The sequence below is a fragment of the Styela clava genome, chromosome 9 (genome assembly GCF_964204865.1).
Source record: "Styela clava chromosome 9, kaStyClav1.hap1.2, whole genome shotgun sequence".
NCBI classification, from domain to species: Eukaryota; Metazoa; Chordata; class Ascidiacea; order Stolidobranchia; family Styelidae; genus Styela; species Styela clava.
Window position 1 is genome coordinate 18,222,628 of NC_135258.1, and position 27,656 is coordinate 18,250,283.

A 27,656-nucleotide genomic window follows, 5' to 3' on the forward strand; every position below is an offset into this window, starting at 1 on the left:
TCATATGAATTAATTGCATTATACACTTATTGTAATACAACTCGTGCTTTTCGTCATTGAATATTTTTTGACTCATTCCGTAAAAGGATATATATATATATAAATTAATTTCTGAAATCTAATCCTAGTTTAAGATTTTATTACCAAGTGAAATTTTCGGGTGGCAGACAAAAAAGATTTTGTTGTTATACATTTTTATCAAATATGATATTTCGATAAAAACGGTAATTAAACACAGAATTATATTTAGAGAAAAGATTTATATAATTGAATTCCACAGGCATATGAAAATTTTGCTATTTAGTTTGACAGTTATGATTCAAAGCAGTGCTTATGAATGAAGTTTTTGATGACTATTTTTACTTTGTATTTTTGCGTTGACTATACTTAGAAGAAATAGTCAGAATGCGGAATGAACGTGACAGTGATATATATACTTTCAATTAGCTAGCGCTTACATGTAAAAATTGTTCATAATTATTACTATTTTATTGCGATAAGAGTAACTACATCTAAAGGTTTTTTCTGTCATCTCCAGCAGAATATTTTGCTCAAATTCGATCCAACACCCGACGTATTACAATTCTGCACTTCATGCCAGTCAGAGACCAGGTAACATTTCAGGCTTACGAAGCTTTTGCATCGATTTGAAAAGATTTAAAGGCTTTTGAGTAGTTCTGTTGTGAGCCAATGCCACTTCAGATTTAAAAAAGATCAAGTCTTGTGTGCCGACTAGCGCAGCCCTAGCCCCGGCGCCGTAGGTTGTGTCATGCAAACGAATGTCGTCTTCACGTAGTGTTGTATACAGTTGTTTCTCATATTTTGACGGGTGTAGATGAAGAATGTAGTTCTCTGCTATGTTGAACGATTCTGTAATTATGGATTCAATACCTCCACACCAAGGATTCGGTCGTTGCATTGCTATTTCCTCAACGTGTATTGGTAGTTCGGGCTTCAAAAGGTGAATACGGAGGGAAATTTTGGTGAAAAAGTCGTTCTGAAAAGCAAAAATATTTCAAGTTTTGTTGAGTTATTTTGTCCGAGTTGTCCTTAGATTGTTGACTACTAAACGTAATGAAATATAATATAGACATATGCGCCCAGAGCTTCCAAATGTGTTAAAAGAGTTCACAACAACGATATTTTTTGTACATAGTATAACATACATGCAAGATATCCATTCCAATAGTCAATTTCTGAATATTTAATTCCTTTTCACATAAATGGACGTAAAGAGGCAATTAATTACTCAAGTCTGAAGTAACTATATGTCTTACCAGAATTCCTGCTAATGACAATGTACGATAACAGTTTACAGAATTGCATACCAAAATAATCATCAAAATCACCGGTATCTTACTTATTTTAATCTATAAATCCACCCGATGCGCATTTGTATAATCAATGTATAAATGCGTATGAATGCGTTCAGATGCGTATGCTTCTGCGTAAGTTCTATTCAGCGTGATGACGCTAAGGAGCACGTATCCAGTATTTTTTAAATATGACGAAAACAACCCTGAGTGTCGTTGTGAATAACTTGAGTGTTATTGTGTCTAGTAGAGGGTTAAGCACTAATTATGACAAATATAAATTAATTTTAAATATTTCGTTTTATTATTATTTTTTTCTTGTGTTATTCTACAACAAAACAATGTCATAACCATAATCCTTTCCGAAAAATTGTTTTTATGGAATATGCAAATTCCGCGCTTCACTTGACAATTTCGATGGTACCACACCCGCGTTATTACTACATATCATATAAGCTTTGAATAGGAGCGAATATAATAATAGTCACGATAATAAGCACAGCAAGTCGTAAACAACCCAACGTGCACCCTACAAAGTAATTGAAGATTGCTTCTTCGCTTGTTTACAATTTTGATCCCATATTGCATGGCAGAGTAAAATGTTCACATTTTTGAAAACATTACTGGGCCAGAAATATTGGTCCCTAAAAATACGTGCTAAGCTTATACAAAGTCATCATAGACTTTTTGCTTATAAATGATTCAAACCAGCTTTTAAAAAATCTGACTCAACATTAACAAATCGATGCCATTTAAACTACGGACAGTTTCTGACGATGGTGAAACATTTTATTGTTTGTATATACGAAAGATATTTATGATAAGACAAATACTATGAGATATTAACTCTTCTTATTAACCATTAAAATCATACATGAAAAACAAATAAGTTCCATCGCGGTTAACGCTCTATATGGGCAGTACAACAATAAAATGATATTTGATAGTAAAACACGGTCCTTTTATATATCTTACCTTTGTGTAGTTCTTGACGGGTTAAAACAATGGTCTTTGAGCGTTGTTCATAGTACACATTATTTCAGATCGATAAAAAAGATATATCACATAATATGAAATTGATGTTTGGTGTTTGCTTCAACTGATTAAGATACATAGTACAGTAACGCTAGTAATCTCGGTGTTCAATTGAAACTCATAAGCCGGCATGTCCAATTTGAACTTGATATGAATATCGCGTCCTTCGAATATCGTTATTCGAGTTTAAAAGAATATCGAATATCACCCACACATTCTAGCGCCGCCGTCCTACGTTCAAATTAAAAGCATTTTACAAATACTTTTTTTCGTGGCTAATCGTAATCGTCGACGCAATAAGTCAAAGCCAAATTGAAAGAATATCAATCAGCACCGACAAAAAGAAGGCCTGCCTATAACCGTCGAGGATGTTTTTTTACTTTACTATTTTATAATATAAAATATTTTACAATTGCTATCATAAATTTTGAATTTCGGAATTTAGTTTATCGATGTCGACGGACTAAATGACACTCGTACTTGACGACAAACAGTCAGCAGTTATAGCCGTGCCAAAAGTCCTTGTGCCGTTAATAAGGACCCCAATTCCACTGTATGATTTAAAACTGGGAGCCTAGTTGCTTTTTGTTATGTGCTGTGTTGATATATTTCTTCATAATTACTATATAATATTAAACATGTCAATATAAAAAATTGACAGCGAAAATAGCCAAATTAGTTGAACTAGTTTGGCTGATAAATAGCTAAAAACACGTGAATCCTATTCTTTCGCGGGGGTAGGGACATGTATGTCTCATAGCTCACGATCTCTCCAGACAAAAAATAAATTAAAAAGTAGTATTCTAACTTATCTTTTAAAACATTCGGGACCATATCAAAAGGATAATTATATCGGAAATATCGGCCTTAATTCAACTGATACCGATACATGGCCGATACGGAAAAATGGCCGATATTGCCGATACCGATACAACGGTACATCTCTAACCAGTACCTGTATAAATAACAGTGGCAGCGCGTGGTCATTTTGACAACCGGGGAAAGCTACTGCGGGACCAAGTCGCCCCCATCTACGGGGACAGGATGAGCGCTGTAAGTTCTCCCATCATTTTATGAGTATAAAAACCATTCTATCGGTAACAACCAATCGGCAAAAGCGACAATTTTTAACGATAAGAAAGTGTCTTTAAAACCGGTCCAAGTCAAGGGATTAATAAATATAGACATGGTTTATTTTGAAACCTCTTTCAAAAGGAAAGGCAATATTTACCCAAATAAATACAATGACATATTAACAGAAACTTCGGGAAAGCAGACAAAACCTAAAATAAGGTTTAAAACGTTACTATGAAGAAAGGAAAGTTAATGCAAAGATAAGGACATGCGTCGCTCACTCATAGATATATATGCTGCTAGACTTCTACTGCTTGAACATATATGCAACACGCCGCGGTTTCTTGGAAGCAAAATGCTCAATAACGCGCTGATTAAAGTCATGCATCCCAGAAATAACGTCTCTGTGAATGGATAAAACAGCCAAGGAATTTAATCTATCTTGCTTCATTGTGTTTCTGAGATACGTTTTAATACGCTTCAGCGTGCTGAATGTTCGCTCTGCGTCGGCGGAAGAAATAGGCGTCGTCAAAATGATGATGTCCAGAAATTTTGCAGACGCCGCAAAGGTAGTTACTAGAGTGTTATCTATGAGGAACCCATAGAGCGCGCAAGTTGATGTGATGTTCAAAAAAGTTTGATTGGTGTATATACATCGCAATTCATTTTCCAATTTACCCACGTTTATCATGGGGTAAAATTTGGAGACAGTAGCCAACAAATGGATGGGAAATTGACGTGCAAATTTTGAAAAATTTTTGGGGTTCATCAAAGAGAACGCGGCAAGGTGTTCAGTGCGCAGACGATCGCCTATTCGATTAACCAGAATGTCACAGCATTGCTTTGCAGACAAAATCAAACGCTGCGTTGTTTGCCCGCGGCGTAAAGAAGCACTTCATGTGTCGTCGTATTTTACTGTTTCCCGGATACGAGATACAGCATCGCAGAAGTCTGAAATACACGACTGCACAGACGCTCCATCCATTAGCCTTGACTGCAATGCGCCGTATAATACATCCACGTGATAGAATATTGTGGAGAAAAAATGAAAACTCACCATCTTCTAGCAGACGCTTTAGACCTGCCGCCTCCCTCACAGAGCGTTCGTCCCAAACCGGAGAGCTCTGAATGCCATTGTAACACTCAATGAGCTCAGACCTAATTTCGGACACGCCCTGCACCACGCGTGATTGGAAATTCCAACGTGTTGGTGCACAAGCTGGGAGACGGCGGCTACATATCTGGCGAAGGAGGTCAGAGCGCTTCGGCGAAACGGAAAAAAATGAAGATAACCCCGGAACATTTGCAAAAAATATACGGACGAGAGGGGTATCAAGACACATATTTTTAATAACGAGGTTAAATTGGTGTGCATAACAATGTAAAAACTGCGCATGAGGAAAATCTTCTTTTATATAAATTTGAACACCATGTTTCGACCCACTCATGACTGCCGCGCCGTCATAAGCTTGAGCTATCAATTTTGACTTCGCGTTGTAAGGCTGTAACACTTCTTTCAGTACATCCGATATCCCGCAAGCCGTGCGATCAACGATTGGTACAAAGCTGTGAAATCTCTCGGTCGGTTTACCATCTTTCACAAACCGAAAAATCACAGCCAGTTGGGAAACGCACGTGATGTCTCGTTGTCTCGTCAGACTGAATCGAAAGAAACTGGCAATTCTCAATTTCCAGAGCCAAATGTTGTAAATAAATTTTATACATTGAGTCGAGCAAATCATTTTGGATATCCTTAGATGTCCCTTTCGAAACAGTTGCGGCATCAAGATGATCTCTCAATACTGTATCTATGGATGCGGTGTATTCCACCATATCCAAAAATACCCCTCTATTAGAAGAGCCAGCCCGTTCATCGCGCCCACGGAGGGACAGCTCGTGACAACCAATGAACTTCAAAACATCTATCAATCGACCGAGAACATGGCGGTTTTTCTCGACGTTTTGGTTGTGCCGACGAATAGAAACCGCGCGTCCTTCATCCCACTGTGCTGCGATATTAACATTTCCGAATGTTCGGTATTTTACTGCATTGTCCAGATGCTCCATAAAAGATTGATGATCCCTGGCACGCTCGGAAAGATGTTTAAGATCTCTAAAACCAAATTTACACCAACGTGAGTCACGGGTGGTAGCAAAAAGTAGGCAATAAAAACAAAAAAGTGCATTTTGTCCTCGCTGTAACACAACCATTCGTGTTTTTTATACCGAGTTTCTGCGCAGAATGTACGCCGACGCTTTCCTCCGTCATGGGATTGTTCCAGTGAACAATTTTTTGGTTGATAAGGCCCAAGACGTTGTACCTCTAATTTTTGTTCCAGCGGCAGCTGCGAAAACGGATTGCGAAGTAGTGCATCAACCTTATTCATCATGAGGTCTAAGGCTAAGAAATGCGAAGCCGGAAAGAAGTGAGGAGCTCAAAATGAATGTGGAAAATCGAAAGCAAATGTACTAAAGGTCTCTAACTGATTCAAATAGCGAAACAAGCGACAAAAACGAAGGCGAGGAAACTATCAACTCTTCAAGCAACCAACGAACGAGAAGGAATGCGTGAATATGTCAACACGTTGTTGTAAGAAACGTCGGCATTGTGTCGTCATAATTTCGGGGCTAGCCCCGATCGGCCCCGATGATTTAGTAAAAGAAACAGACGAGACAAACGCGGCGAGTGGAAGATAAAAGAGAGAATACGATATACCATGAGCAATCGGGGCAAAATCGGCGTCGCCCCGTCGACGTTCGGTGAAGGCTTTGCGAGCGAAAAATGAACCATGTCGGGAGAATATGGCTAGTGTAGACAGTCTGTGCAACCGATATTGAGGTATTTTTCGAATATTTTTTATTATACCGAAAAAACAACCGGAGCATTGCCCTGGTTGGCCCTATTGACGCGCCGCCAATGATAAATAAACAAAGCACCACATCACAGTAATCAAACAGACAAAACACGGTGGTCGCAAATTGGTTGACAGAGATATTATCGACGTATTGGAAATGCGCACTCCCCTATTCCACCTCCTTTAAATGTAAAAACGCGAAACCTTCAAAGATGGTTAAAAGAAACACAATTCCAGCAACTCTACCAACCTGCAAAGTTTCATCTTTTTATCTCTTATATTTGTATGGATTTTCAAGCTTTTGACAGCTACGAGTTAGATCAGTGTCACCGCGCTGTGTTACAGTACCAAAACTTCTCTATCTTTGAAAACATTGGGCTTCTAATTGCATTTCTGGCCGTCATTTTTTTTAAAGAACACGGTTATTTCGAACAAAACTCGTCAAATTATAAACAAAGCACCACATCACAGCAATCAAACAGACAAAAACACGGTGGTCGCAAATTGGTTAGTACCACATCACAGCAATAAAACAGACAAAAACACGGTGGTCGCAAATTGGTTGACAAAGATATTATCGACAAAATGTACGATATTCGGAACCATATGTTCTTCGTTCTTATCTAAAATATTATTGTATGATGATGAAATAAATGTAAAAGCATGGTATTATGATTAATATTTCAATAAATAGATAAAAATACGTATCAATTAAGCTAAGAGAATGTTACATACTGATTTAAGTTCCGTGAAGTGAAGGGTATTGATATGTAGGGCTGGGCATTTTCGAAACACTGGTGTTTCGAAATCGAAACGAAATTTTGCCTTCGAAACGAAATCGAAACGAAACGAAACACACGTTTGTCATAAACTGTAACATATGATATCATTATTACCCATCGAATTTAATGTATAATGACATCTATTTTCCACAATCAAATCCACAAAAGGATAGCACTGGATGCTAATTTGAGAGGATAAAACGATAATGATAATTCCACGATAGTTTCTGCTCAATGACAAAGCAGCGGCCAAATGGCACCAGGATAATACGAATTACGTCATTGTTAGAGATGGGGCTCACAAGCAGCATAGCATGGGGCCTCTCAACGTCTCAATGCGGCCCTGCCCTCATCTAATGCAATAAGTGGGGTCATTTTCTACTTTATCCGATGCCACAAATCCTTGTGATCCAGTGTGGTAATTATACCAGGGAGAGCCATAACCGAATACCTGACTATTTCAAATACATTCTGGAAAAAGATATTTTGAATCTTCCGAATTCCGAATACATTCTAAACTCCAGGAACATAGGAATTGGGCTTCTATTGATTGAAAATAGTTATTTTTTTTGCTCTAAGGAAATGGACTTAAACATTACAGTATTTATGAATTGTGGTGCATCTTGGCAAGCGCAGAAAAAAGAACAACTAGGTGGAATGTTTAAATTATACAGTAAAATCAACATTAACTCGGATTTTTGATACGGCTAATTTTCGTTATGACTCTGACTGGTTATCGTCAGTGTGACATTTTAGATTTATTGAGCGGTTACCCAGACTATCTTGACTATGTTGAAATATGCCATAATAATTGTAAAATATTTTCAAATAAAAACTTTCTCGACGTGTTATAAGTACTTCAAGTCGGCGCTGACCTAAATCCTTTTATGTCGGCAGTAATTTATTGCGCCTCGCAAAGAATGTCTTCGAATACGATAAAACATGAAATGAAATAATTATAGAATTTTTAAATCAAAACGTGAACGGCGGCGCTAGGACGTTTGCGCTATATTTAATATTCTTATAAACACTAAAAATATTATTTGAGAGTCACGATATTCGAATAAATTCGGATATCAAATTTGAAATGGACATCCCTGAATGATACCTTGACTAATTTCAGGTTGCATTTGCTATGACGTCATAATATCCGTTTCGAAGGTCGAAACGGCGCCGTTTCGACATATCAGTGTTTCGAAACGTTTCGAAACAGTGTTTCGAAACGCCCAGCCCTATTGATATGTAATTAAAGGTAGGTTCTCAATCTGTAAATATCGCAAATTGGGACAAAAAAAAAAAAAATTTCAAAGACATTTCACAAGGGATATAATCAAAAACCTCTAGTTTGTCCGGTGGACTGACCAATGTTCTGGGCCGTACTCCTCTGTTCATTTGGTTTTGAAAATAACCGAAGTGTATGGTGATAAAAACATGTTAAAAACTTTGAGACCTTACGCCTGAATGTTTTGACCGGTTACGTCTGTATGTTTTAATTTTTTTTTTATAAAGAGCACATGAAATATTTGTCTTTACAGCCCGCATTTCCCCCTTACTCACGCATAAAAGAAAAACCATGCATACCTGTATTTACGTTCGAACCGCAAGTTGTGCTACTAAACGGTAATTTGTCACAGATTCGGTAACTGTCCAATTTATTTATTTTGTAGCAATTCCCGCTATCATTCTCCATTCCGAATCCAATTCTGTTGATATAGCGTTCATACCTTTGAAGTTGACTTGGAAGCTATAAAAATATCGTAAAATGTTCGGAACAATGTATTCGCGTAATTTTGAATAATGTAGCTAAGCATATCGAATATTCGCTCCGAAATTAGTTCTGAATGTCTTGTTTAGTTGTAATGGAATTGCAAATACTATTGCCTTATCTGACCAAATTCGCACATTGTGGGTCATGTCTCGATGTTAGGCTAACAGCTATGTACCAGTTATTATTAAAATTAAATTGATTACAAATATATTATTCTTGACAATTTTAACCCGGAATTCCATACACAGTACTGTATGTTTCAATTTCAGTTTCACTCCTCTTAGTGATTAGTGATTTTGACAAGTCAGGTTTGTCAAAATTAGAAATTATTCGACTCCAATATGCAAATTATATACTCACAGTTTTTATCCATATGAAGGACTGATCTCGCAAGTTGCTATCGAAAACCACGATAAAGACAACTGTGATTGCTGTCGCAACAAATATAGTCGATATAAGTTGTTTTGACAAGGCCATATGGTCGACATATACTATAGGATTTGATATTTCAATATATATTGTTAAAAATCCTATGCTGCATGTTATACAAAAGTAGTAACATAATTTAGTCAGTATGTATTGAAATACTCAAAACTATTTAACAAAATGAAAATTGCGAGAAGCAGACATTGCTTGACATGATTGTGTGTAATCTGTATGGGTGTATTTTCCAAATGAAGCGTAAATGCGTTTACAATTTTATCACGCACTTTCAATTTTTTGCTATAGGCTGAGCAATTCCGGTATATTAGTACTACACATCCAATAGTTTCAAGCAAACAATAATGCAAACAATTCTAAGCAAAAATGAAACTATCGCCCTATGTGTACCAACGTTTTGAAGCATTAAAAAAATTGTCATTTCTTATATTGACAAACAGAAAATTTCTATTTCACTATTCTAAGCCTACCTGTATCAGAGAACATTACAATATATGATACGTTTTGACGCTGTATAATCGTTTATATCTCGTATAAATAGGTTGTACCCAGTGGTATGGATTCAGCCGGTTCGTATCGGTCCTATAGAACCGTCTCACGAAATTTTATGAGATCAGCGAACCGTTCAGCTTTACTGGTTACTGTCAAGGTTCTGTTTGTAACAGAACCGGCTGAAAAATATGACTTTTGTGATGGAACCGTCAGATAAAAAACTTGAATCCCAGCACTGGTTGTACCATCTGTGTATCCATGTCTATCGTCCTTCAAAGATAAAAATATTAAACATATCAAAATCCAACCATGTAATAAAACCTGTACCTGTAATGAAACGTTTCACATTCGACAAACAGATTGTTAAAATTTCCAGACGTGTTTGAGTAATCGCGTTTGCGTACGTGTGTTGCTACATTTGAAGTAAAGTTTAATATATGTTCAGTGAGCTAAATATTGTCACGTGATGTCTTGTTTGCATAATATTAATACCATCTATTCGTATAAATATATATATAACAAAAAACTGCATCTTTAAGGTAAAAATAATTAAATTCCTATTTCTAGTATTTGGGTATTCAATTTTTGTTAGTGTTTACTTTTTCCCTATACAACGAATTGGCTCATTTTTTTTATCTATTTTTCTCCTACGCGTTTTGGGTGAATATAAATTTGTGATTTATACTGAAATATCACGAAATATTCTAATAAACGTACATAAATTCGCCGTATTTTTCAGTATACAAGATTCGAAAGTAATTGGGGGTAAATAACGGATCATGAATTTCTGTTCAAGTAGTCGCAAAGAAGTAATCGACTTTCTTATGGTGTTCTGATCTGGTTATATATCTGGTATAATTGATTAATGTGCAAGAAAAATTCCAAGCATATTTTTTATCCTAATTATGAGCACTGAGGCTTTACTATTCATTTAAAATCACACTAAATCCAACTAACGAATCAATATCTGTTACACGGTCGATGCCAACGTATCGACGCATCATTATGGCGCCGTGAAGGAGTTCCACGGTAAATGCAAATATGCAATTCCAATAAAATGGGAGAATTCTGCAGACGAAGTGATATTGTATTCAAGTTCAATTCTTCCACAGGTTCACTCATTCAAGGATTCAAGAAAAACTCGTCAGATCAACAAAAAAAATTTTGACTCCATTATTACATAATCGATAAGTTACCGATGAAGCATTGTCTACAATAGTCCGTGAAGTTGAAAGTAAGTTGAATTCAAGACCTCTTACAACTATTAGTATGAATTCTTTGCGACTTGCGCTAAGTATAAAGTAACACGAACAAAATTCCATTTTTTCCAATAACGCGCTGTTCACATTTTCAGGCTTATAATAATTATCAATAATATTGTTTATAAAAAGCAATATGATTATTAAATTTGTTTTGGAGGGAAAATCACATTTACAGCGTGAAATTGTAGATTTATTTATATATAATTTTTCAATGTAGTAGAAGGTTGAATTGTGGTGTAATATCGGAAAATCGCCCTTAAACATGGTTGATATCGTTTTTTTAACTTCAATGAACGTGATGTGTTCATATGATACAGCGAAATTATGTTTAATGAGAAACATGTAAGGTTACTTGTATTGGCAGTCAGTTTCTTAGAGTTATTTTAGGATTTTGCTCTTTATTAATGCATTTATAACAACAACAACGTAGGTTTATATATTTAAGTGTTTGATCCAAATCTAGGACACTACTAGGAGATTAATGTGTAAAGAGTCAAATATGTTCGATATAAACTTGTCAACAAAATTTGTTTTACTGCAATTCGTAACCGGATCTGTTTTCATGATATATACAAGGGGTATAGTAAGTTAACCGTTTACAACTTACATGAATGGTAATTCACAATTATACACCGGTATGTACGTAATTATACTGTGTTTACATTTATAGACATTGAAATAGGCTAGGGAAGTTTGAACTTAATGAATGAATAGCAGTGGCGGCGCGTGGTCATTTTGACAACCGGGGCAAGCTACTGCGGGACCAAGACACCCCCATCTACGGGGACAGGATGAGCGCTGTAAGTTCTCTCATCATTTTATGAGTATAAAAACCATTCCATCGGTAACAACCAATCGGCAAAAGCGACAATTTTTAACGATAAGAAAGTGTCTTTAAAACCGGTCCAAGTCAAGGGATTAATAAATATAGACATAGTTTATTTTGAAACCTCTTTCAAAAGGAAAGGCAATATTTACCCAGATAAATACAATGACATATTAACAGAAACTTCGGGAAAGCAGACAAGACCTAAAATAAGGTTTAAAACGTTACTATGAAGAAAGGAAAGTTAATGCAAAGATAAGGACATGCGTCGCTCACTCATAGATATATGATATATATGCTGCTAGACTTCTACTGCTTGAACATATATGCAACACGCCGCGGTTTCTTAGAAGCAAAATGCTCAATAACGCGCTGATTAAAGTCATGCATCCCAGAAATAACGTCTCTGTGAATGGATAAAACAGCCAAGGAATTTAATCTATCTTGCTTCATTGTGTTTCTGAGATACGTTTTAATACGCTTCAGCGTGCTGAATGTTCGCTCTGCGTCGGCGGAAGAAATAGGCGTCGTCAAAATGATGTCCAGAAATTTTGCAGACGCCGCAAAGGTAGTTACTAGAGTGTTATCTATGAGGAACCCATAGAGCGCGCAAGTTGATGTGATGTTCAAAAAAGTTTGATTGGTGTATATACATCGCAATTCATTTTCCAATTTACCAACGTTTATCATGGGGTAAAATTTGGAGACAGTAGCCAACAAATGGATGGGAAATTGACGTGCAAATTTTGAAAAATTTTTGGGGTTCATCAAAGAGAACGCGGCAAGGTGTTCAGTGCACAGACGATCGCCTATTTGATTCACCAGAATGTCACAGCATTCCTTTGCAGACAAAATCAAACGCTGCGTTGTTTGCCCACGGCGTAAAGAAGCACTCCATGTGTCGTCGTATTTTATTGTTTCCCGGATACGAGATACAGCATCGCAGAAGTCTGAAATACACGACTGCACAGACGCTCCATCCATTAGCCTTGACTGCAATGCGCGGTATAATACATCCACGTGATAGAATATTGTGGAGAAAAAATGAAAACTCACCATCTTCTAGCAGACGCTTTAGACCTGCCGCCTCCCTCACAGAGCGTTCGTCCCAAACCGGAGAGCTCTGAATGCCATTGAAACACTCAATGAGCTCAGACCTAATTTCGGACACGCCCTGCACCACGCGTGATTGGAAGTTCCAACGTGTTGGTGCACAAGCTGGGAGACGGCGGCTACATATCTGGCGAAGGAGGTCAGAGCGCTTCGGCGAAACGGAAAAAAATGAAGAAAACCCCGAAACATTTGCAAAAAATATACGGACGAGAGGGGTATCAAGACACATATTTTTAATAACGAGGTTAAATTGGTGTGCATAACAATGTAAAAAATGCGCATGAGGAAAATCTTCTTTTATATAAACTTGAACACCATGTTTCGACCCACTCATGACTGCCGCGCCGTCATAAGTTTGAGCTATCAATTTTGACTTCGCGTTGTAAGGCTGTAACACTTCTTTCAGTACAGCCGATATCCCGCAAGCCGTGCGATCAACGATTGGTACAAAGCTGTGAAATCTCTCGGTAGGTTTACCATCTTTCACAAACCGAAAAATCACAGCCAGTTGGTAAACGCACGTGATGTCAGTTGTCTCGTCAGACCGAATCGAAAGGAACTGGCAATTCGCAATTTCCAGAGCCAAATGTTGTAAATAAATTTTATACATTGAGTCGAGCAAATCATTTTGGATATCCTTCGATGATCTCTCAATACTGTATCTAGGGATGCGGTGTATTCCACCATATCCAAAAATACCCCTCTATTAGAAGAGCCAGCCCGTTCATCGTGCCCACGGAGAGACAGCTCGTGACAACCAATGAACTTCAAAACATCTATCAATCGACCGAGAACATGGCGGTTTTTCTCGACGTTTTGGTTGTGCCGACGAATAGAAACCGCGCGTCCTTCATCCAACTGTGCTGCAATATTAACATTTCCGAATGTTCGGTATTTTACTGCATTGTCCAGATGCTCCATAGAAGATTGATGATCCCTGCACGCTCGGAAAGATGTTTAAGATCTCTAAAACCAAATTTACACCAACGTGAGTCATGGGCGGTAGCAAAAAGTAGGCAATAAAAACGAAAAAGTGCATTTTTGTCCTCGCTGTAACACAACCATTCGTGTTTTTTGTACTAAGTTTCTGCGCAGAATGTACGCCGACGCTTTCCTCCGTCATGGGATTGTTCCAGTGAACAATTTTTTGGTTGATAAGGCCCAAGACGTTGTACCTCTAATTTTTGTTCCAGCGGCAGCTGCGAAAACGGAGTGCGAAGTAGTGCATCAACCTTATTCATTATGAGGTCTAAGGCTAAGAAATGCGAAGCCGGAAAGAAGTGAGGAGCTCAAAAGGAATGTGGAAAATCGAAAGCAAATGGACTAAAGGTCTCTAACAGATTCAAATAGCGAAACAAGCGACAAAAACGAAGGCGAGGAAACTATCAACTCTTCAAGCAACCAACGAACGAGAAGGAATGCGTGAATATGTCAAGACTTTGTTGTAAGAAACGTCGGCACTGTGTCGTCATAATTTCGGGGCTAGCCCCGATGATTTAGTAAATGAAACAGAAAACAAACGAGACAAACGCGGCGAGTGGAAGATAAAAGAGAGAATACGATATACAATGAGCAACCGGGGCAAAATCGGCGTTGCCCCGTCGACGTTCGGCGAAGGCTTTGCGAGCGAAAAATGAACCATGTCGGGAGAATATGGCTAGTGTAGATAGTGTGTGCAACCGATATTGAGGTTTTTTATTTTTCGAATCTTTTTTATTATACCGAAAAAACGCAATGCCCCGGTTGGCCCTATTGACGCGCCGCCACTGATGAATAGGTTGAAATGTACGTTCATAGGTGGACTCATTCTTCAGGTTAAAATTCCAATCTGAATTTGGTTGAAAATGACTACAACAAGGTGGCTTAACTTTAAAAATAGAAGTCGGTCCATATCGATATTTATAACGGTCCCATTACATTTGAACTCACGTACATTTGAACCCATGAGAATTGCACCTGCATACTATTGCACCTATAGATTTTTGTTTTGTTTTACCGATATTTGAAACCATACTAACCCTAACCCATGGGGTCTAGCACCCGCATATAGCTTGAATTGATCCCGCGGATATACACATGGGTTCAAATGTACGGTCACCATTTATAACATTCTTTGCTTTTATCAATTTATATTTTTTATCTGAATTTTCCCATTATGGTTGAAAAATCTATTAACGAATATAAGTCAATGAGCCCTATTTGAAATTTGAGTCATGTGGAAGCGAAAAATGTATCGAAGAAGTCAATATTTACAAAATTCCGGACCCTCAACTTCTTCAAACTCCTGGCTAATCAAAAATAAGTTTATGTTCAGAAATCAAGTATGGAGAATAAAGGCTATAGTACAACATACGATATTAAACTTATGCTGACTTATATCTGCATCCAGAAATAAGGTAGTATTTTAATCATTAGTATTGATAATCGACATTGACCTAATAAATTTTTGGTTATGATTAATTATGCAATCTGAAAGATTGGGAATACTTCCTAACAGTCTTGCATTTACTTACTATGGTGTGATGGCAATCTTTTGATATTCATTAAAATCGGAAACAAATTCTGATGCCTAAGGTGTCAAAATAATACCATATGATGATGACTGAGTGCTTGACTATTTCTGCAGTTCAAAGTTTTGAATGCTACAATATAAATCATCATCTGGCAAATTTTATTCGAAGAGAAAAATCAAAAATCAAGGCCCTTGTATCGTTCCATAACTATGATCAACAGATACTATATCCTTATAATAACAATATAACTTCGATTCCACCGACAGAAAAAGAACTTGTATATTATATCAAATGCAGAATATTGAAGTAATGCGTTTGGTATGGCAAGTATATTTAAAAATCAATAGCCATATCGTGCATCATAGAATATATATATTGTTACAAAATATTCTTGCGAACAAAACTTCAAAATCATGGATGCTCATCAAAATTTGATTGGTGTGATATATGAACCGTTCTGACATTGTAAATTCGGAATACTTTGTTTCTGTTGGAATATGTTACATTTACTTCAAAAAAGGTAATAATTTCAAGGTCTAATTGATAATTTCGTTGAAGTCTTTTTTGTTGTTAAGAATCAATACGATGTGTTCATCAATTAATGCAGATACATTTATGATTTTAATGGTGTCTACCTCTTTTTTGTTATTCTTAAATTTAAACTAAATCAGTGTTCAATTCTACGTAGGACTACGTCAGTATTGCCAATGTAATTTCACCAAAATAAGAACTAATCTACAAAAATTTCTTATTTCCCTTTATTAAGAATCTGATTTGTTTGAATATTTTATTCTCTTATATAACTATATTTTTGTATGAATTATAGAACGATACAGCATTCAAAATGAAACTGGCGATAGAAAGCGTTCACGGATCAACATATGAGCACGGTCGTGGATCTGTAACAATGTGTGAGTAAAAGTTTCTCAGATGTTTTAGATTTTATAGGACCCGGGGGTAGTTAAGGTGAGACAAAATGTGGTGAATAAGAATTCTCAGAGAGCACGAGCGACTGGGCGTATGAAAAAGCCGGAATTGAGTTAAGTTATACTTTGGAACTCAGAGATCAGTGGGGACCTTTTACTTCGAACTTCCAGCTGATCAGATTAAACCTACTAGCGAAGAAATAATGGCCGGAATTGAAGTTTTAGCCAACACTGTGATAAACAAACACAAAAAAAGTTGAAAATTTTTATTTTCAAAACGAAGCAAGATTACATACACACATACACAAGATTAATGTTTGAAGTATAGATTGATTAAATATTAAAATTTCATATGAATTAATTGCATTATACACTTATTGTAATACAACTCGTGCTTTTCGTCATTGAATATTTTTTGACTCATTCCGTAAAAGGATATATGTATATAAATTAATTTCTGAAATCTAATCCTAGATTTAAGATTTTATTACCAAGTGAAATTTTCGGGTGACAGACAAAAAAGATTTTGTTGTGATACATTTTTATCAAATATGACATTTCGATAAAAATGGTAATTAAACACAGAATTATATTTAGAGAAAAGATTTATATAATTGAATTCCACAGGCATATGAAAATTTTGATATTCAGTTTGACACTTATGATTCAAAGCAGTGCTTATGAATGACGTTTTTGATGACTATTTCTACTTTGTATTTTTGCGTTGACTATACTTAGAAGAAATAGGCAGAATGCGGAATGAACGTGACAGTGATATACATACTTGCAATTAGCTAGTGCTTACATGTAAAAATTATTCATAATTATTACTATTTTATTGCGATAAGAGTAACTACATCTAAAGGTTTTTTCTGTCATCTCCAGCAGAATATTTTGCTCAAATTCGATCCAACACCCGACGTATTACAATTCTGCACTTCATGCCAGTCAGAGACCAGGTAACATTTCAGGCTTACGAAGCTTTTGCATCGATTTGAAAAGATTTAAAGGCTTTTGAGTAGTTCTGTTGTGAGCCAATGCCACTTCAGATTTAAAAAAGATCAAGTCTTGTGTGCCGAATAGCGCAGCCCTAGCACCGGCGCCGTAGGTTGTGTCATGCAAACGAATGTCGTCTTCACGTAGTGTTGTATACAGTTGTTTCCCATATTTTGACGGGTGTAGATGAAGAATGTAGTTCTCTGATATGTTGAACGATTCTGTAATTATGGATTCAATACCATCACACCAAGGATTCGGTCGTTGCATTGATATTTCCTCAACGTGTATTGGTAGTTCGGGCTTCAAAAGGTGAATACGGAGGGAAATTTTGGTAAAAAAGTCGTTCTGAAAAGCGAAAATATTTCAAGTTTTGTTGGGCTATTTTGGGTATTTTGTCCGAGTTGTCCTTAGATTGTTGATTGCTAAACGTAATGAAATATAATATGGACATATGCGCCCAGAGCTTACAAATATGTTAAAAGAATCCACGACAACGATATTTTTTGTTCATAGTATAACAGGCATGCAAGATATCCATTCCAATAGTCAATTTCTGAATATTTAATTCCTTTTCACATAAATGGACGTAAAGAAGCAATTAATTATTCAAGTCTGAAGTAACTATATGTCTTACCAGAATTCCTGCTAATGACAATGTGCGATAACAGTTTACAGAATTGCATACCAAAATAATCATCAAAATCACCGGTATCTTACTTATTTTAATCTATAAATCCACCCGATGCGCATTTGTATAATCAATGTAGAAATTTTCAGAACTTTTGTTGTTTCCTAAAACGTGACTCATGGCTCTTCAGATGCGTACGCTTCTGCGTAAGTTCTATTCAGCGTGATGGCGCTAAGGATCACGTCTCCAGTATTTTTTAAATACGACGAAAACAACCCTGAGTGTCGTTGTGAATAACTTGAGTGTTATTGTGTCTAGTAGAGGGTTAAGCACTAATTATGACAAATATAAATTAATTTTGAATATTTCGTTTTATTATTATTTTTTTCTTGTGTTATTCTACAACAAAACAATGTCATAACCATAATCCTTTCCGAAAATTTGTTTTTATGGAATTTGCAAATTCCGCGCTTCACTTGACAATTTCGATGGTACCACACCCACGTTATTACTACATATAGGCTTTGAAAAGGAGCGAATATAATAATAGTCACGGTAATAAGCACAGCAAGTCGTAAACAACCCAACGTGCATCCTACAAAGTAATTGAAGATTGCTTCTTCGCTTGTTTACAATTTTGACCCCATATTGCATGGCAGAGTAAAATGTTCACATTTTTGAAAACATTACTGGGCCAGAAATATTGGTCCCTAAAAATACGTGCTAAGCGTATACAAAGTCATCATAGACTTTTTGCTTATAAATGATTCATACCAGCTTTTAAAAGATCTGACTCAACATTTACAAATCGATGCCATTTAAACTACGGACAGTTTCTGACGATGGTGAAACATTTTATTGTTTGTATATACGAAAGATATTTATGATAAGACAAATACTATGATATATTAACTCTTCTTATTTACCATTAGAATCATACATGAAAAACAAATAAGTTCCATCGCGGTTAACGCTCTATATGGGCAGTACAACAATAAAATGATATTTGATAGTAAAACACGGTCCTTTTATATATCTTACCTTTGTGTAGTTCTTGAATAAATTTGACCATGTTTGTAGAAACGTTGAATTTGGCTCAGACAATATAACCCCACTGCCTGAACAGGAAAGAAATTAAAATAATCTCAAAACAAGATTATTAAAATTTGGATCTTGTGTCTTATTTAGTACAGAAACAATGGCTTTTCATTTGAAACAAGAGAGCAATGCTCAAATATATGGACACTCAGAACAATTCCCCAAAAATCATATGCGGTGACTTACCAGTAGTCCAGTACCAGTATAAATAAACAAAGCACCACATCACAGTAATCAAACAGACAAAACACGGTGGTCGCAAATTGGTTGACAGAGATATTATCGACGTATTGGAAATGCGCACTCCCCTATTCCACATCCTTTAAAGGTAAAAACGCGAAAAAAATCTTCAAAGATGGTTAAAAGGAACACTGCTCCAGCAACTCTACCAACCTGCCAAGTTTTCATCTTTTTATCTCTTATATTTGTATGGATTTTCAAGCTTTTGACAGCTACGAGTTAGATCAGTGTCACCGAGCTGTGTTACAGTACCAAAACTTCTCTATCTTTAAAAACATTGGGCTTCTAATTGCATTTCTGGCCGTCATATATTTTAAAAACACGGTTATTTCGAACAAAACTCGTCAAATTATAAACAAAGCACCACATCACAGCAATCAAACAGACAAAAACACGGTGGTCGCAAATTGGTTAGTACCACATCACAGCAATAAAACAGACAAAAACAAGGTGGTCGCAAATTGGTTGACAAAGAGATTATCGACGTATTGGAAATGCGCACCCCCCTATCCCCCCTCCTACTTCTAATGCCAGACGCTCCTTATTTGCAAAACCAACTTATTCGATTTATCACGGTATTATAGCAGCAGATACCACAGCGAAGCATTTCGACCACAGTCTATAGATATATTCACACCAAGCGAAGCAGTACAGTACCGGTACGGTTTACCGTACTTTTAGACCACATTCTACAAATATATTCATACCAAGCGAAGCAGTGAAGAACGGTTTACCGTACATCTAGACCACAGTCTACAAATATATTCACACCAAGCGAAGCAGTACAGTACGGTCTACCGTACCTTTAGCCGCCATTCACCGGTAACCTCGAAAAACTTGCGATTTTTGAGTAACGACTTTCAGAATCCGCCGTCACGCCAACGTTCGATGTCACTTGATCAAAAAAAGGAGTGCCTGCATATGCGTCCGCAGAACCTTCAGTGACGTCATAGCAAACAAAAACAAATCTCATAGAGCTAACAGAAATATTTGAAATAAATAAAAGTAATAGCCTTCTGGAGAATAATTTCATCTTTAACCACTAAAAATTTCAAAGCCATGGGCCTTTCCCCGACATTAAAACATCCGTATTTTCAACCAATCACAAGCGAGCAGATGTAAGCAAACATTCTCCGCTGAAGAGTCGCTCAGACAACTTTGGACGCGTTCCGCACAGGTTGCTGGCGGTTTAGACAGATATTTGTCCCTTTTTCGCTTTTTTTTCCTCACAGGGCTGCGAGAATTAGAAAGCTCTAATACTGTATGTTACTTTTTGCAAATCACGTTCACAAAATCTATATATCTATACTATACTAAAAGGCTGTACCCGCTGCAGGCACCTTTCAGGTAACAAGTTACGGTACTGTACAGGTCGCAACTGCTATTTCGAACCAAAAAATAGTAGACAGTCATGCTGATGCAATCAAGGGTACCGGTAGCCTACCGTATGTCAGTACGAGAATTTGTCTTCGATGCGATGTTGCATTTTTATTAACAGAATCTATTAGTGAATTATTTTGGTAGACTAACTATGTGTAAACGTTGTGCATATGGTATTTGCCGGTCTGACAACCTGTACGGTACCCCTGCCGTTCAAATGAAGTAATATATGTGCCTTGTCCGAAGCCACATATTGACTGCCAAAAAGCAATGAGGTGGATAAAGAAATGCAACAGGCCTCACAGTATATTCAATCTAGGAAATATCACCAGATATACCTTCGTGTGTACCAAGGTAGGCCAACATAAATATTGTTTTCGATACCTATGATATATTCAATATGTTAATTCTTATACGAAATAAATTTTCATACAAGCAATGCGTTCCATCATGCATTTTCATGGAGGCGATGGACCAACTGATGAATACCTTGACCCTATATCAGATTCTTGTCGCCCAACAGAAAAGCACCATCGAATTGTTGGGTAAGGATTACTTATACCATAATTTGACTTTGGATCATAATTTAACAGGATCTGTCACTAGATACTTCATTTGATACAGAGACATGTGACAGGGATCCAACCAGATCTGCCCCCAGACTCTTTAGTTGAAACTACCTCAAGTGCCGCTGATGAAAAAGACAGCGCTTTGTCAGTCAGCAGAAAAATGTAAGCAAGCATCATCATCATTTTATTTTGGTTCTCTGGCATAAAACAACACAAAAAGTCAACATACAAACAAAATGCAGAGAAAAGTGGAAGTCGAGCATAACTTAAAATAGATTTCAAAAAGTGCGCGACTACCTACCAGAAAAAGAAATAATAATAACAAAAGGGCGCAAAAGAATTAACAAGATTCAGAATTGGAACTGCAAATCACACCAAGCTGCTCCTGATACCAGAAGTTGGCCCTGCACTTGGTAGTAACTGTGGTGTGTGATGAATATCCTTATTTTGTTAGGTTGTTTTGCATTTATCACTGTCATATAGATCATAACATGTTCATAATCACCTGATAACTTTAGAACCGAACCAAGTGGTGGGTGTTTGCCCATCTGCTGTTGGGCTGACTATATAACAATGAGGTAGTGCCCAGTGAGAGCAATTCTCCCATATTATTAGGGGATGAAACCAGGCAGCTTTAATAAAATAACTCAGACGCTCCATTGCTTTCATGTTTTTTGTTTGTTGTGCCCCAAAGCATATATCTGGTGTGTATGTTTATCCTATACAACACAATATCTGCAAAACTGTATAATTTGTAGTATTTTTTTTGGATTTACTTGCTTGTTCCTTCATCATATATTTTTTATAATCTGTTATATTCTATTTCTACACTGAATGAATAAACTATATTGTAAAACCTATTAGATAACCGACTGTTTTTGGTTGAACCGGTATGATTGGAACTCTGGCTCAATCTAACTTTGTGTATTAGCACTAACTACAGACGTCAAAACTGTTGGATATATATTGTTCCCTCCATATAGGTTGTTACCAATGCTGGGGAAGGCTTGTACATGCTTGGCTCAGTGGGAAATCTTTTAATCTCCACAATTTCATCTGTTGGTTAGTCTATTTAAACCATGTTTATCACTATAACATTATTGGTCTTGTAATTTTATGTGGTATGTAATCGATCATAATACCTCAATAAACCTGTTGAATCTAATCTTTCAATAGTATATTTGCACCCATCTTACTGAGCAAATAAATCTGTGTTTCTATGATACGACATAAACTTAAGTTCCCTCACTGTGCCTAGCATGTACAAATTGCATCAAAGACTTGGTGACTATCCAGCGGCACCACTATTTTAAGATGATCTGGTGGCAGAGACTCCTAAACTTATCTATAGCACTTGGCTTTGAAATCTAGCGTTGAACCAGGATTGACGACTGACTGAACCATCATGAATGTATCTGAAAAAATATTCACCTGTTCAGAATTACAGGTTTCTGTAGTTTGTGCAATGTTTCCAAGAATGTGTCTAAAAGACTTTCCAAATTGCCCCTGCATTTCATTTGTTTCTATACTAAACCCCCCAATTCAATCCTAACTTGGACGCTATTTATCAGTCTATGAACTATGGGATAGGGTACCGCTACCGGTAATCACGCTGGTCTCCCAGTCATATCACCACCCTCTGACATTCTTCAACCATATAAATTTAAATATCACCTTTCAATGAAAAGTTTTGTATCCTTCTCCTGCTGGGGGATAAAAAAAGTTCTTGGAGAACCATGTCATAGAAAAGTCATCTCTGAGTGATTCCATTTTTGTATGTTAAATACCGGTAAGCTTTTAGAACTAAGTTAGGTACGGTGAAGGCGGAATAACGTTAATAATAGATCACTTGACAATATGTTATAACTTTAGAAGCACGAAAATACCGCCATCACCAGTGAAATGCCATTCGAAAGCCTTTAAAATGAGCAACGTAGGCTACTACTATATCGCCCTACACAAGCCTGAATATTTGCAATGTTTGTCTGAGCGACCAAAATCATAACAATAAAGGTCAAAGGTCGGGGAAAGGTCCATTGGTCCAGTGATCGAAGAGAAAAGCGGTATTTTAGATTTTTCACTAGATGTCCAAAAAGTGTCAAAGAACAACAACAACAACAGATCCAACATAATATTGAAACGATCTTAATGTCCATTTCGTGTCCAAAAACGATCCCCAAAAATGCTAAAACCAGTTCATTTTATATTAGTAGTGTGAAGTAAAAGAACTCACTAAAAGCATCTTGTACTGATCTTCCCATGGTGAAGGGAAATTTTCTCAAGGGATCCATTGAACGAAGAATAAAAGCATCTGTATCTAGATATATACCACCGTGCTGCAGCAGGATATCAAATCTAAAAGGAAGAGCAGCTTGATGAATACAAGATCCTAATGAACAAATGTATGAAGAAAGAGTTCCATTAACCTATAACTTCGTCGGTAGGAAATAGCTAAGCTCACCCGAATGAAATTATGTGAAAATATGAACATAACGGACTTGTCTCTCACAAACTACTGAAAATTTAATTGATTGGCACAGCAGCAGCGATAGAAATCGATTTTTTTGGACAACAGCAGGGATAAGAACAATAACAACATTATAAAATTTTTTACCTTCTACCCAAAATGACATTTCTTATCCATCAAAGTTTTGGATCATAGGTCAGCAAAGGAGGATGTCTGTCTAATTTCATAAAAAAAATACTTTGGCGAATTTAATATTTTAAAAGGAGACCATTACTATGTGTTTTATCCTCAAGTGCAGGGCGATCACTTAAGATTTATTAAATTGGTTTAATGTTTTTTTCTACAATTTTTCACTCATATCAATCAAGATTATTTTGGAACAAGCATAATATATGTTGTATTTTTATTGCTATACATGGTACTTCTCACCGTGCTATGTCGGTTTTATGCACCACGGTATCCAATTCATTTCCCTGCCATGATGTTGGTTCCTCAAATTTGACAGGAATTAAGCAAGGTATCTCTTGTTTTGCCCTGATCCATAAATCACCCTGTGGTTCGACATGGGTGTAATGAAACAATATAACGTCAGGTTTCTAAAATAAAAGAACAATGCTCAAATATATCGACACGACGGCTAAAATGAAGTACCATCAAATTTTGTACAGTACCGGTGGACTTGATTGACAAGTGTATGAAAGGTATCGATGGTTTGACCACCAGATCACTGAGATGTGATCACGGAGCGTTGCGCAATTTTTATTTTGATGTTATTTTATCAGAAATATGAGATATTCCTCGGTCGCAATTTTGTTGTGTTGAATGCAATTACAGCTGAGTTATTCTTGCTCAAGCATGGAATTGTATTTTAATAGCTTTACCTAAAGTTTAAAATCCCGGTGTTTTCCTTCTGAGTAATATAACGTCACGCTAATAACCGAATTGCGTAAGTCATTTTTAGCAGTTTTGAGAAAAACGTAAAAAACTTCCTAATGATTTTGTTATGCAATTGAGAGTCAATAATTTGCCATGGTTCAATTTTTTGATCGTAGCCGGATTTAAGTTAATTTGTATGACGCAGTTAAGTGACGTCATAATGACGCACTGTGACTTAGGCAGAAATTTGTCTATGACTTGGTGACATACGCAATTTGCAACTTCACTATATGCACCAATTCTGAAAACTAAACATTCCAAAAACGAATGTAATTCTCAGTATCTACAATGTCTAATCCCCAAATAGCTAATCAGTTTCAATTAAATCATTTTTTATGTTTAAAAATATATATTTCATCAATATAACACGTTCTGCACACCCACCGAGATAGGACTAAGATTAAATATAAATAATAAAACAGCAATGCACCCAATATAAAAGCCAACCAAGGTAAATTTGACTCGGACAGTGAATATCACAAGTGTACGCCTTCCTATACTGTAGTAAAAATTCAAATTAATACGCGCTAAGCTAGAATCCGAGATGCAAAAACTCAAAAATACTTCGCCGAGGTTATTTTGCCTTTGTGACGTCACAATAGTACTGCGGTAACAAGGATAATTCATTATGACGAAACAATTGCACAAATGTGCATGTCATACTAAATCTCCATTTTTATGGGTTTCGGAATTCCTAAAATAAAATCTGAGTTAACAGACAGGTGCGCAGCATTACACAAATACCTATTTTATAAAAAACTCAAAATCGCCAAAAATGACTTACGCAATTCGGTTATTAGCGTGACGATAAGAAACTAGGTTGTCAAATCGGCAATTGAGCTTTTTGTGGGGCTGCTCGTTCAAGGCTTATGTGAATGAGCACCTAGAAGCAGCGAGCTACAAATGATTATGGTTAGGAAAATTATACATTTTTATAGAGATTCGTACTGATATATCCCAGGCAAGCCCTAATTATTCTACGCCCAACAGCCTAAAATCTTAAAACATAAAACAAAAAATCGGATAAAATCTTTACCTGATTTGCAGCAGCTGATCGTATCGTAAGATAAGCATAAAAATGTAGAGTCAGATTCCCTATCCAGACAAAATGTACGATATTCGGAACCATATGTTCTTCGTTCTTATCTAAAATATTATTGTATGATGATGAAATAAATGTAAAAGCATGGTATTGTGATTAAAATTTCAATAAATAGATAAAAATACGTATCAATTAAGCTAAGAGCATGTTACATAATTAATTAAATTAATTAAAGGTAGGTTTTCAATCTGTAAATATCGCAAATGGGGGCAAAAAATATAGAAATTTTCAAAGACATTTCACAAGGGATATAATCAAAAACCTCTAGTTTGTCCGGTGGACTGACCAATGTTCTGGGCCGTACTCCTCTGTTCATTTGGTTTTGAAAATAACCGAAGTGTATGGTGATAAAAACATGTTAAAAACTTTGAGACCTTACGCCTGAATGTTTTGACCGGTTACGTCTGTATGTTTTAATTTTTTTTTTATAAAGAGCACATGAAATATTTGCCTTTACAGCCCGCATTTCCCCCTTACTCACGCATAAAAGAAAAACCATGCATACCTGTATTTACGTTCGAACCGCAAGTTGTGCTACTAAACGGTAATTTGTCACAGATTCGGTAACTGTCCAATTTATTTATTTTGTAGCAATTCCCGCTATCATTCTCCATTCCGAATCCAATTCTGTTGATATAGCGTTCATACCTTTGAAGTTGACTTGGAAGCTATAAAAATATCGTAAAATGTTCGGAACAATGTATTCGCGTAATTTTGAATAATGTAGCTAAGCATATCGAATATTCGCTCCGAAATTAGTTTTTGAAATGTCTTGTTTAGTTGTAATGGAATTGCAAATACTATTGCATTATCTGACCAAATTCGCACATTGTGGGTCATGTCTCGATGTTAGGCTAACAGCTATGTACCAGTTATTATTAAAATTAAATTGATTACAAATATATTATTCTTGACAATTTTAACCCGGAATTCCATACACAGTACTGTATGTTTCAATTTCAGTTTCACTCCTCTTAGTGATTTGTGATTTTGACAAGTCAGGTTTGTCAAAATTAGAAATTATTCGACTCCAATATGCAACTTATATACTCACAGTTTTTATCCATATGAAGGACTGATCTCGCAAGTTGCTATTGAAAACCACGATAAAGATAACTGTGATTGCCGTCGCAACAAATATAGTCGATATAAGTTGTTTTGACAAGGCCATATGGTCGACATATACTATAGGATTTGATATTTTAATATATATTGTTAAAAATCCTATGCTGCATGTTATACAAAAGTAACATAATTTAGTCAGTATGTATTGAAATACTTCAAAACTATTTAACAAAATGAAAATTGCGAGAAGCAAGCATTGCTTGACATGATTGTGTGTAATCTGTATGGGTGTATTTTCCAAATGAAGCGTAAATGCGTTTACAATTTTATCACGCACTTTCAATTTTTTGCTATAAGCTGAGCAATTCCGGTATATTAGTACTACACATCCAATAGTTTCAAGCAAACAATAATGCAAACAATTCTAAGCAAAAATGAAACTATCGCCCTATGTGTACCCACGTTTTGAAGCATTAAAAAAATTGTCATTTCTTATATTGACAAACAGAAAATTTCTATTTCACTATTCTAAGCCTACCTTTATCAGAGAACATTACAATATATGATACGTTTTGACGCTGTATAATCGTTTATATCTCGTATAAATAGGCTGTACCCAGTGGTGTGGATTCAGCCGGTTCGTATCGGTCCTAAAGAACCGTCTCACGAAATTTTATGAGATCAGCGAACCGTTCAGCTTTACTGGTTACTGTCAAGGTTCTGTTTGTAACAGAAGCGGCTGAAAAATATGACTTTTGTGATGGAACCGGCA

The 27,656-nt window shown here is 36.3% G+C and overlaps 1 protein-coding gene and 2 long non-coding RNA genes across 7 annotated transcripts; 1 reads left to right on the top strand and 2 right to left on the bottom strand.

Moving 5' to 3' along the window:
• Positions 1 to 601: 601 nt before the first annotated feature.
• On the bottom strand, positions 602 to 27,044 carry LOC120339101 (uncharacterized). Of its 4 annotated transcripts, none has more exons than XM_078115973.1 (7): positions 26,874 to 27,044; positions 26,325 to 26,487; positions 25,754 to 25,863; positions 24,211 to 24,377; positions 23,548 to 23,669; positions 19,069 to 19,145; positions 602 to 997 (listed from the first exon to the last, which is right to left on the bottom strand). In XM_078115973.1, exons 1-7 carry the CDS (start codon positions 26,988 to 26,990, stop codon positions 602 to 604), a joined length of 1,152 nt encoding a protein of 383 aa, XP_077972099.1. In that variant the 5' UTR covers positions 26,991 to 27,044. The 4 variants fall into 4 exon arrangements, with proteins under 4 accessions (XP_077972099.1, XP_077972100.1, XP_039263102.2 ...); XM_078115974.1 differs by lacking the exon at positions 602 to 997 and adding an exon at positions 16,652 to 17,617; XM_039407168.2 differs by lacking the exon at positions 602 to 997 and adding an exon at positions 16,652 to 17,744.
• On the top strand, positions 20,868 to 22,041 carry LOC144427179 (uncharacterized). 2 transcript variants are annotated; one of them, XR_013477798.1, is made up of 3 exons: positions 20,868 to 21,099; positions 21,182 to 21,290; positions 21,370 to 21,466. It is a non-coding gene; the product is annotated as an uncharacterized LOC144427179 (long non-coding RNA). The 2 variants fall into 2 exon arrangements; XR_013477799.1 differs by lacking the exon at positions 21,182 to 21,290 and having other exon boundaries at positions 21,339 to 22,041.
• LOC144427180 (uncharacterized) lies at positions 21,478 to 23,525 on the bottom strand. The gene is made up of 2 exons (XR_013477800.1): positions 22,989 to 23,525; positions 21,478 to 22,729 (listed from the first exon to the last, which is right to left on the bottom strand). It is a non-coding gene; the product is annotated as an uncharacterized LOC144427180 (long non-coding RNA).
• Positions 27,045 to 27,656: the final 612 nt, after the last annotated feature.

Excerpts from the sequence above, each read along its gene's own strand:
- LOC120339101 (XM_078115973.1), bottom strand. The coding sequence starts at position 26,990 with ATGGCCTTGTCAAAACAACTTATATCGACTATATTTGTTGCGACGGCA. Across the intron at positions 26,488-26,873 it reads CCTTCATATGGATAAAAACT|CTTCCAAGTCAACTTCAAAG; the intron begins GTGAGTATATAA and ends ATATTTTTATAG. Across the intron at positions 24,378-25,753 it reads GATCAGCTGCTGCAAATCAG|AAACCTGACGTTATATTGTT; the intron begins GTAAAGATTTTA and ends CTTTTATTTTAG.